Genomic DNA, 12,153 nt, shown 5'->3' with positions numbered 1-12,153 from the left:
AGTCGTAGTCCAGATGATCATTTTGTTAAAAAAAATTAACACTGTGAAATCTGTTTCTGATTTAAAGTATTTGAACTTTTAATTGAAATAATTTAATTTCACAGATAACACGGGAATCATAAAAAGTAAGTGCATTGAGGGTTCTATTTTTTCTTCTTGTCATGCTGACTCAAGGATGAAGAATTGGTCAGAAGGAAACACTACTGTAATCTCTTATTGATCCTGACTTTTTTTGATCAGCATAAAACTGTAGTAGAACCAACACATGCATTAAGGAAAATTAATTCCTATTGGGTTCCCCCCTTAAAAAAAAAAAAACAAAACCTAAAATAGGAACTAAACTAAAAAGAATTATGTGAGTCAAAATAACTGTATCGAGAAACCTAGTTTCATTTAATTATAAGGATACAATCTAAAAGAGACAGGTATGTTTCCTATGTTTGTAAAATAATACTTAGAGTGATCAGAAGATTTAAAGATTTTTTCTTGATTAGTTAAATATACGTCACTGTTTTAAGATATATAACTGAAATAAGAGTACACCAATACAGAAGCAGGCAAAGAGCATTGCTGAGATATACAAGCACTGAGGTAAAATTTGAACTATTTGCTTTCTTTTATCATTATGCAGATACTGGTGTACAGTTTGAAATTGGATATGCTTTACAGACTGGAAAGGTTGTTAATAACTACTGTCATTTTGGTTTCTGTCGCCTTTGCAGCCTCTTGGAGATATTTTTTATTGTACTTGTGTCCTGCATATTAGTCTCATGTTCTTCAGTCCTGGCTTGGGAATTCTCTCGTTCTTTGATCCCACGTGTAGTGTAATGCCTTTTCAGTGTGAGATAATCCTCTGCACTAGTGGGAGCAGTCCTAGTGGATTCATTGATAGACATACGTTGATCTTCTCCTGATGAACCGGACAAAAGGGCTTGGGTATTTATCAGTGCAAGTTCTTCATCAGCTATTGAATCATCTTCCAAAAGAGAAATGTCATTAAACTTTTTAAGTAGAGTCATCTGAGGTGAATTCAATTCTTTTTTCTTTATAGGTGTTTCATATCTGGTGCCACAACTCCGTGGTGGCTGAAATGCCTTTTGTGCAGCTGGAGAAACAAATGTACAAATGGGACTAACAGGTGGAGGTACAGGCAGTCTACTTAAGAAATCCAAGGCTCTTCTCTTTTTGCAGCTTTTTGGGTCATCAATCTCTTTCTCCCCTTTGCAACAAGACTTTGAAGTCATTTGGGCTGATACAGGTGTGGAGATAGATTTCCCTTTTGGCTTACTAAGTGATAAAGGACTCTGATATTTCATTTCACTGGGAGAAGACATCTGATAAACAAATTAAAAAATAGCCTATATAATTATGTACTAATATATAAAAATCAAAGTAGCTTTTCATTAAAAAATATTTAAACACACAAATACCACACAATCTCACTCCCCTAGTGGCTATGATTTCAAGAGACATTCATATTCTTCTTCTTATTCCAGAAGGTAATAATTTTGCAAAAGAGGATATAAAAATGACATGAAAAGAAAGAAAGATGAACTCTAATAGCAGTAAGACAAAAAGGGAGGTAGGGGATATAACTTACGCTTTAATCTTTTCCTTTTTGTTACTAACAGGCTAAACAAAGCTAAGCATTGTAAAACCATTTTAAGAACACTGACTGCCTGGGTTCTAATCCTACTTTTCTAGTTTTGGGATTGTAGGCAATTGCTTAATCCCTGTATGTCATAGTTTCCTCATCTGTAAAATGGAGATAATTTTTATTTCATAGGGGTGTTGTGAAGATTAAATGAGTTAATATACATACTCTTATTTAGCAAGTATTAGCTACTTAGGAATTAGCCCTTAGCCAATATTGCAGACTTTAGCTTGATTTCCTTTTATTGTGATTTAAAGAATTAAACCAAACTGAGCTTAGAAACAACCCTAAGTGTACAGAACAGTCCTCTTAGCAAAAAGACACAGGCAAAAAAAGTCTTTCAATCACAAATGAAAGCTCCTGTTAATAAAATTTTCCCCCAAAGAGTGTTACATTCTGGCTTTAATAAACAGGTTATAATTTCCAGATAACTTACACCTATAGGAGCCACTTAACAATTAACCACATTTTCTAATTAAGTTTAATCAACATTTCATAATGTTTACTATGTATACACTAGAATATATTGTTGCCTGTGTATATAATATTTATGAAATTCTTTAAATTTGCATTAACTTACCAGAAACTTACTTCCTGTAGCAAGGACTGTTTGGGCAGTGTGTGATTCTGAAGTATAGTCTTCAGTCGGAGTGGACCACTTGGGATTATTTGCATTAAGTATGTGAATAAGTTTGTTTTCTGCATCATTGCAAAATATATCAATATTCTAAGAAAATAAATTGGAAAAGCTGTTTTGTAAAATGCAAACCCCCACATTCATGTTTTCAGAAAGTGTTTTTAAAACCAGAAAAAACTCGGACCAGAAGAAAAGAATGAGACACCACAAAGTTGACAGCAACTGTCACACAATATACCAGTGCAAAAATGCAAAACCTAGTCAGCGATTCAGGAGAAATTAACTGCTGGAGGAGAGAAGGAGGGAGGGGGTGTGAGTGCACATATCAGGGAGGGAAAGCGGCGTCAGAGAGCTCCCCAGCCATTTTGTTAGTAAACTTTAAAATGATATGTAAATGACAGTCATCTCTGAACTGCCCTTGAATGGTCTGAGAAAATCTAGGGTAATAAATAGTACTAGGTATTCTGCATGGGAGCCAAATTATGAATGTAACCCTCAGTTTAGAAACCAGATAAACCAGGGTGTTATTCATGATGTGAAGCGAGTCTTTAGGTAAAATATTACACAAATTTCCTTTATATAGTTGGCTACTCTAATGCTTTTAAAATATAATTTTAATTTATATGAATTTTAAATAATATTTCAAATATTAAACTACAGAACTAAGAGGCTTATCTTTTGTAGATTTATTGGGAGGCAGCCCTGCATAGTAGCTCATAGTTTGGGCTCTGCATTCAGATTGCTTACATATGAATCCTGGTTCTACCAACGTGGCTCTGTGATTTAACTTTTCTGCTTCTCATCAATAAAATGCAAAAACAGTGCTTTACTTCAGCAGGGTTGATGGGGGAATTAAATGAGACAGGCTGAGAACAAAGCCAGACATACAATAAGCACTCAATAAACTTTGTTCTCCTATTTGGTATTATTTCAAATCTAGGACAGGTATAAACCATATAAAATACTAGATACGGAGTTTAAAATGTAAATTTACAGTCTACATATTATTAACTAACTACACTGCCAAGTGCTCTGAACCACAGATAACTCATATTATTCTTGTCACCAATTTCCAGTTTGCCTGCACAGTCTAAGGCTCTGAACATCCTTCTCACACTTTTCCCTAATTCAGTTCCTTTTCTTTTTTTTTTTTTTTAAATGGAGGTACTGGGGATTGAACCTAGGACCTCATGCATGCTAAGCATACGCTCTGCCACTGAGCTACATCCCCACCCCGTGCAGTTCCTTTTCAGATCTTTCTTTTCTTCCTGATAACTGTCAGCCACCATCTCATAAGGTTCATAACCAATTAACATATGGTGAAATCTCACCCTCCATTTATAACTCAACTATCCAATTTTCATAAAAACTGCTACTTCCTTGACATCTGATTGTCAAAATAGGACAATACCAACATGCACGGTAATGCTCAAAGCTAATTTTACCTCAATAGTATTTTTCATTTTGTGGAATGTCTCTTGAAAATGGCCTTCCTTTGGACTGGCAGAAAACATGGAAAAATCTCCAGCAAATAAAGTAGGAATTCCTGATTTGTACTCTGGTCGCCACTGGAGGTTGCTTGCAGCAATTAACATGTGAGGTTTAATAATGTCTTCATTAAGATCTATCCAAAACTTTATTGCCAATAAATTATGGCATTCATCTGACAAATAGACCAAAGGAGCAAGACCTACAATTGGAAAAAAAAATCAAAAAACAGAAAACAAACAAAAAACTTCATTTATAAATGTGTTAGATAAATTAAAAAATACAAAGAACCTCTAAATATGGCCATTTATTTTGGTATGCTGATGGTAAAAACAAATCAAAATAACTAAATTTAGAGAAAGCTCAGCATTTCCAAAATGACCTGTTGCTTCTGATGCTAAAATTTCAATGCAGTATGACAACACATTCTGTTGCAGAGGCCATGGGGAAGCAGGCAACATGTAAGCTGAACAGCAAACAGGAAAAATTCATCAAGATGGGAAGGAAATGTACATTCTAAGCAAAGTGAATGCAATTTTAAAGGTAGGAGCTGTTAAATACTTTACTGTGTCAAGTATGTGAAACGGTACAGTTTTGCTGAGGTATGTGGGGTGGTGGTTTAAGGCAGGAGGCTGAAAGGTTTTCAGGCATATGAAGGAGCTCGGGTTTCATTTTCTAAGGAGCAGGGAGAGCCACCAAAGGTTTTAAGCTGAGACACATCCCGATTAGATTTGGGTGTCAGGGAACGAGTACTTCAGGCTTCAGGTGGCAGTGCGGTGCTCTCTAGTAGAGCTTTCTTTCTCTAACACTTGACATCAAACTAAATAAAAGAAAGAAATGTTCACCAAAAACATGCAAATAAGGAACATCCTGATACAAAATTTAAAAACTGATGATGAAGGAAAGAAACAGAAGGTTGTGGCTAGAACCAAGCACAGGAGGCTCCGCTTCTCGTCCCTTCCCCACACTGGTGAGATGACATACATCCTGAGAATTCTATTACCCTTAAATCTGAAGAAAAGCAGATAGAATGAGTATCCTTACCTTTCCCCCTTCTGATTAGAAGTAATGAAAATGGCCACAGTGTAAAGCAAGTGATGAGGACTGACTGACAGAATAACAGCCGTGTGGGTTGAACTGTGTGTGTCCCGTTAAAGATGCTGAAGTCCTAACCCCCAGTACCTGTGAACGTGACCTTGTTTGCAAATACAGTGTTTTCTGACAAAATCAGGTTAAGATGTGGTTATTATGGTGCATCCTAATCCAGTGTCCCTATGAAAAGAGGATATTTGGACACAGACATGCACAGAGGGGGAATGCCCTGTGAAGATGAAGGCAGAGACTGGGGTGATGCGTCTACAGGCCAAAGATTGCCAGCAAACCACCAGAAGCTGGGAGCGAGGCTTTGGACAGATTCCTTCTCAGCCCTCAGAAGGAACCAACCCTGCCAGTGTCTTGATTATAGATGTCTAGCCTTCAGAACTATGAGATGATACATTTATGCTGTTTAAGCCGCCCAGTTTGTGGTACTTAGTTACAGCCTCATAGCACATTAATACATGGGGTTACTCACTCAACTAGGGACAGTGATCTAGAACAGAGATTCTATCTTCTTTAGATATGGAATATATAGTGGATAGAAACTTAACTAAGAGGGGAAAAACCGGTCTTGAATACAGTAGAAAAAGAAAAAAAACGACTCGAGAACTGCATGGGGTGCTGGCAGGCCTCTTTACCCCACATACCTCACCTCATCACCACAACTGCCTTGGGACCATGAGGTCAGTCTCCACAGGGAGCCTGGACTCAGTCTCCAGAGAGCTTCACACACTGCCTTTTTGGACACCATCTCCAACCTCCCCCTGACTTCTGGGAGCCTCTTATTGGACCCTCTGGAACTCAGTAAAATCTCCACTAGCCTCAGCCGTTACTGGAAGTGAAACCTGGCTCTCCCTGGATGACACAGCTGCCTCTGCAGAGCCCTTGTCTCCTGGATGTCAGAGGGTAGTGTCTCCTCGCCTCTCCCACTGCTCCCCCTCCCTAAAACGCCCAGCTGTGAACCGTGTCATTCACTCCTTCTCCTCGTTTAGGCATCTGTGGGCCTCCAGTCACTCATTCCCTTTCCCTCCTTTAAGAGTGTAACTTACAGCTCACGGTCATTCTGTCATCTCTGCTGCTGTATTTCTTGCTGATTTCAGATAATCGCTCCAATACCCTGGGCTTCCAGGTTCCTTGTATTCTTCTCCTTGAATGATCCTGTTCTTGTTTCTGCCAGCTGCTCATTCCATTGCACATACCCAAGACTTTATTTCCCATAAACTAACTTCATCCCCTCCAGAATCTCAGTTTCAAATAAATCATTCTTAACCACCACCTGTGATCTTTCCAGCTCACTCCCCCAAGAACCCCACCTCAACCAATCCTTGAAGCCCCCTGGGACACACCACCCATTTCCCTAATGGGACACATTCCCCTAAGGTCCTCTCTCTCCTCTGTATTGTGCTTAAAGTTCAGGGTTGGTTATTAAAAGTCCCTCCTTTGCATATATCCCCAAATTCTTTGCCCTTCTTGATTTGTGTTATTCACTGGGCTAAACTACAAGTCTGGTTAAGTCTCACTTCCCACCCACTACACGGACCTTTATAGCTAAACGTGGTTGGAAAAGTATCACACAACCATGAAGACTAGTTTTATTTTATACGCATGAACATTAGCCTCCAGTGGGCCATGGCATTCACAGTGTATTTACAGAGTCCATTCACTCTGCCACTTTCTTGAATAACTTCATGCCTTTCCTCTCTTCTCAAACCTTCAATACGTTTTCCTCAATTCTGACTCAGTTCACGATTCTGTTTCCTATTTTACTGAGGAAACAGAAGCAATCAGAAGAGATCTGCCACCAGTTTCCACTTACACATCACCTCTTCCACTCGCACCTGTACCGGTATACAATACTCCTTCCTCTTCAGCGGTGGACGGACCAGCTCTGCTACCAGCTAACGTCACTCTCACCACACATCCACTAGATGTCACTCGTTCCTTCAAAACTTCCTAAGACTTCCCATCACACTCAGAGAAAAATTTAATCTATATAAGACCACCCTATCCTCTGGTCCTTGACGGCCTCTTACCAGCTGTTACTCCTCATTCTCTGGCCTCTGTCAATACATAAGGCACCAGGGAGGATCCTGCTGTAACATGACCTTTGTAACTGCTGTTCCTTCTGCCTGGAATGTTCCTTCCCCAGATGTGCTCCCCCTCCCTCTAGTCCTTCAAATCTCTTTGGCTCTTCCCCTTTGCAGCGAGATCTTCCCTCACTTCCCTGTCTAAAGGCACATTCCTCTCCCTTTCCCCCTGATGCTGTCACTCCCTACTTAATTTCCTTAGCCACAGTAAGAAAGCTACATGCTACTTACTTATTTTGTGTGTTCTCTCTCCCCAACTATAATGTAAGCTCCACAAGGGCTGGGATTTTTGTCTATTTTGTTCATTGCTTTGCACCCAGCATTTAAAACAGTCCTGGCACATAACCATCAATAAATATTAATTGAACAATTGAATACAAATTACCTACCCTCTATAACAATAATATAGTGTGTGGAGAGAGTCACCCAAGTATGACCAAGAGGAAATAAAACGCCACGAAAACCATGCAGCATATTAACATAATAGTCAAAGAAAACCCCACAAAGCACTAAAACAGAACTAAACAAAACACAGAAACACATTAAACAAAAGGAGAAAAGAGCCCAGTAACAGACAAAGAGCACAGCTCATAAGTAAACAAAACTGGAAGAGAAGAAAACTTCTGAAGTCTTCAAAAGAGATTCATGTAACTGAACTTAATAACATATATTCAATAAAAGCTTGAATGTGAACATGGAATGAAAAATAGCCTGGTAAGACAAAAAGGAGATTACAGGACCAAAGAAATAAATTGTGGACATAATGGGACAAACACATGCATTACAAATAACAAGAAATAAAACATAGATTGCAGAAAATAAAATTACGACATAAAGGCTGGATATAATCACGGTGAATGAAGATGGAAAAGACACAGAAACAGAAGCAATCAGAGAAGAGATAAAAACAAAAATAAAAACAATCCAACATAATACTAACTGCTGTCCTTGAAGTAGAAATCCCAAAAAATGAAATAGCAGATTTATTCAAAGATACTACAGAATTCCCTTGAAATAAAGAAAGCACTGAACCTGCAGATTAAAAAGGCATCAGTGTTCCAGGAGAACTGTATACAGAATGCTTATACTAAAACATAGCTTAAACTTTTGGACTTCGAGACATATTCTTCACACATCTAGACATAAAAAGAAAATCACCTAAATGGGGGAAAATTAGGCAAGTCCCAGACTGTTCAATATCAAAAGAGCAATTTCTACAAAGTTCTGAAGGAAGAAAAGCAAGATCCCACATTATTGTACCTGCCAAGATAAGGTCTCAGAATTAGGCATTAGGTACATATTTCAGACATATGAGGAACTCATGCAATACGGCATACTTGAAGGCTTCTTGAAAAAAGGACTGACAATAAGCCTTAGCCAAAGAACTGAGGAAGGTAAAAACCATGACAGAACAGTTGATAATCAAACAAGGAATCTACCAATTTGGGACCCTACCCTGAACCACGCACTGTTTTAAGAGCTGAGGATACAGTGGTAACCAAGTCTCTGCCCTTAGAGAGCCAACATTCCAGAAGAAGGAGACACACGTGGTGGGTGCTATGCAGAAAAATAAAGCAGAGTAAAGAAGAGAAAAGGCTGGGCTGGGGAGCAGAGGGAGTACAGCTCTCTTACAAAGGGTGCTCAGCAAAAGGCCTCTTACAAGGTTGCATTTGCCCAGAGACCTGAAGGAGCCAAGGGGGCCAGCCACGTGGCTGTCTGCAGGGAGGGGCTTCTGGGCAGGGAGCAGTGAGTAGAAAGGCTCTGTGATGAAACTGGCTCAGAACAGCAAGGAAGGTGTCAGCGCAGCTGAAGAGAATGGAGGACAGAGCACTGAGGTGCCTGGCGCGAAATAATACAGTAAATGGAAGGCTTCTAGTTGAGACCTAAGCTGACCCTGACACTTGCATAGTACTCAGGTAGACAAGAGAGTGTGGCTTTGAAGATAAAATCTATAGAATGGTGTGGGAAGAGGAATGAGCAATATCATACTGAAGGAATAAAATTCAGATGAATTTGGCTAAGATGCTGGAAAGTAGTAAAAACTGAAGCAGGAGGTGGAGGCCTGATTGCTCAGTTAGCTGCAGAGGGAGATTATAAGGATCCGTCTAGGAATCACTAATATGCTGCAAGACACTTTCTAGCAATTTCTTTAAAATTAAGTAGCACAGATGGGATGTAAGTTGTTTCCTTGTAATAATGTAGAATTGCTTTTCATTAAGAATCGGGGTTAAAAACAAGCCTATGTTCAAATCACTAGTTACCAAACTTGCTGATTAGTAGTCCAATTAATCATGAAGACAAGTTTTAAAATATAATGTTTTCAAAAGCATCCATAAAAAGCTACCATTAAATACACTGTGTTATTACCTATTTTTTTCACAACTGAAACTACAAATCCTATCAGGTCCACCTCAGAGCAAGGCGGCTGGAAGTCTGGATCCAATAATTTGTTGAAGTGAAGGGGCTCCCTTGGCTGATAAACTTGAAATAGAATTTCATCTGACGCCTACAAGAAAAATAAATATGGATATATGTGGATTCTATAAACTAACACACATTTATCAAAATTGAAAAATATAATAAAAAGTTTATACCGGTAGTTGTTGGTACTGAGTTTTTTTGGTTGCTGTTAACTGTATGTTAGCTCTTTCGGATTTACTTTTAGATTTTGATGCTGCAAGATGATAGATTCTGTATCTCTTTCCCTCTGTTAAGAGGGAATATAAATCTGATGATGGACGCCAGATACTCAATATAACTATTTAAAGAGAAAGAAGACACAATGGGAGAAATGGTAATCATTAAGAAAAGTCTTGTTTAAAAATAAATACTGAGGACAATTAAGATCTAAGGATTATCATGTTGTGGGCACTGGAAACCCAGTTTTGCTTCTCTGATATACGCTCACTTTACACTTTATCTAGCATTTGAAATAATTTTATCTAATTTTTTAACTTAAAAAATTTATAAAAACAAAAAATTTACATACTGACCTGAATCTTTTTCCTTTTTCTTATAGCTTATGATACGCAACTTCCACACCGTTGTAACATCCCTTGGTAAAATCTGTTCCCCTTGTTCAGCAGATGCCATAGCCTTCCTGAATTCCAACTGGATCTGGGCTTGCTTCTTATCATTCAACATCTGTCTGTGATTATTCAAGGCTCTTAACTGCTCTTCACTAAAATAACCCTGTAGCCATTTAATAAATTAAGGCAGATGATTTTGGAATACAAAGCAAACAAAACAGAAACAAAACAACTCATCTATTGTAATGAAACTCTTTAAATGGGGATAAAATACAACAGAATCAAGTTCACTTTAAGAATGTGATAATATAAAAATTGAGATTAAAGGTCTCAGCTTATCATATAACGAATATTTTCAAGTGCCTTAAACAGTATTAATAATATTAGTAATTTGTGACAAATTTACCTAGGGCCCAAACAACCCCTATTTATAAACATACTCTAATAATCATAATCATCAACACTGACATTATAAATGGCTAACATCTGAATGCTTACTATATTTGAGAAATATATCTATGTGGGGGGGAGGTAATGTATTGATTAAATCATTCAATCCTTACAATAATCCCATGAGGTACTATTATTGTTTTCTTGTGGTAGATGATGAAACTGAGGTAAAGACAGAATAAATAACTTGCAGAGGCATACAGACAGGGGTTGGCTCAAGAGCCCTCCTTCTTAGCTCCTGTAGTATAATCGCCTTAACTCTCTGGAACAGGAGATAGAATTTAAAACAGACATGTACTACAAGCACTTATCTCTGCCTCTGCACTTCTCTCCCCATCATTTCAGCAAATTGCTGTTTAAACCTCCTGGGAATCTCACCCAGTGTTAACAAAAAACAAATAAATGAGTAAACCAAAACCAGAATAAACAGGAAGCAGAATCTCAACACACAGCCTACTAGACTGCTGCTGGCTTCCCCATCCTAACACCCGAGTCCGTGTTAGGAGGCGAGACTATGAAATCCCTGTGCTCTACAAAGGTCTTCCTAGATATGCAGTGTTTAGTTTAAACATGAAATTTTAAAAAGATATATGGTTTCAGAAGTCCCACAACACTAAAGTATTGCCACTGAAAACAAGTCCTTTTAACAGGGTATTTTAGAAACTGATGGTTCCCTCTAGGGATTATAATAACTTTAAGTGAAATTTCATAGAATCATATAAACTTAGAACCTGAAAGCCCCTCTCAGGCTTTCCCTTGACGGACAGTGGAAAGGAGGTCTGAGAGACAAACCACTTGTCCAGCTACACAGGGGCAGGGCCAGGTCTAGAACGTAGTCCTCCAACTCTCATTCTGCCCCCTTACTTTTTCCTTATCAGTAAATTCTATCAGTGGAAACCAGAATAATATTTTGTTAAAATTTGTGGATGAAATTAGAACTATCTTCATATATGTCACAAGCTTCAACAAAGGTAAAGAGAGAGGGGCAACTAATTTTTCAGATGAGCATAATAAAGCCTTACAGACGTGGAGCAACTATACTCACAGGCTTGAAAACAGCACTGACTTCTCACAGGGAGACTGAGTTGCAACATTTGGGAATCTAAGGGAATTCTATTCAGAACAGCACGCCTCACTCTCCTAGTGGAGTAGTATTTATTTTAAGCTCCCACTATTTAAGAAAGTAAAGGCTATATACAAGATTTATTGTCACCAAATAAATGAGATTAATCAATAAATAAACAAGTTTTTCTAGAATTTCCCCTCTCCTCCCTATTTACCAAACTAATCCTAGAATTTGCATTAATTATCTAATTAGACCCAGGTGTCTAAAAATTAGGCAGTAGCTCACCTTAATATACGAAATGATGTTCTAATAATAGTGACTAACATTTATATAGAACTTTGTAACAGTATACTTTACATACATTATCTGATTTGCCTAAAACAACATCTTTTGTGCCCATTTGATAGCTATTTTATGTCCAACTTGCTTAGCTAATAAATGGTAGAACCATGATTTTAAGGCCTATGCTATTTGTAACAGTTTAGTGCTTCTGAAACTTTCTCACCTAAGTACCCTTAAGGTAGAGGATTAGGAAATAAACTCTAGGTCTAAAGATCTGAGAAAGAGCTGAGAACATGGAAACTGAGACATTGCTTTGAAGATATTTATTTTATCTTAAAAATAAACAAGTTTTGCCTGTATTT

The 12,153-nt window shown here is 38.0% G+C and overlaps 1 protein-coding gene across 1 annotated transcript in view; it reads right to left on the bottom strand.

Moving 5' to 3' along the window:
* Positions 1 to 366: 366 nt before the first annotated feature.
* Positions 367 to 12,153, bottom strand: part of BRCA2 (BRCA2 DNA repair associated) — a 45,956-nt gene continuing 34,169 nt past the window's right edge. The window contains exons 22-27 of the mRNA XM_072976099.1: positions 9,958 to 10,156; positions 9,559 to 9,722; positions 9,332 to 9,470; positions 3,737 to 3,981; positions 2,235 to 2,381; positions 367 to 1,334 (exon numbers count right to left, since the gene is read on the bottom strand). Coding sequence (XP_072832200.1) covers positions 696 to 1,334; positions 2,235 to 2,381; positions 3,737 to 3,981; positions 9,332 to 9,470; positions 9,559 to 9,722; positions 9,958 to 10,156 — 1,533 coding nt within the window. The 3' untranslated portion in view covers positions 367 to 695. The remainder of the gene's footprint in view (positions 1,335 to 2,234; positions 2,382 to 3,736; positions 3,982 to 9,331; positions 9,471 to 9,558; positions 9,723 to 9,957; positions 10,157 to 12,153) is intronic.

The sequence above is a fragment of the Vicugna pacos genome, chromosome 14 (genome assembly GCF_048564905.1).
Source record: "Vicugna pacos chromosome 14, VicPac4, whole genome shotgun sequence".
NCBI classification, from domain to species: domain Eukaryota; kingdom Metazoa; phylum Chordata; class Mammalia; order Artiodactyla; family Camelidae; genus Vicugna; species Vicugna pacos.
Note: the sequence above shows the minus strand (reverse complement) of the source record. Positions and strands in the feature narration are given on the sequence as shown.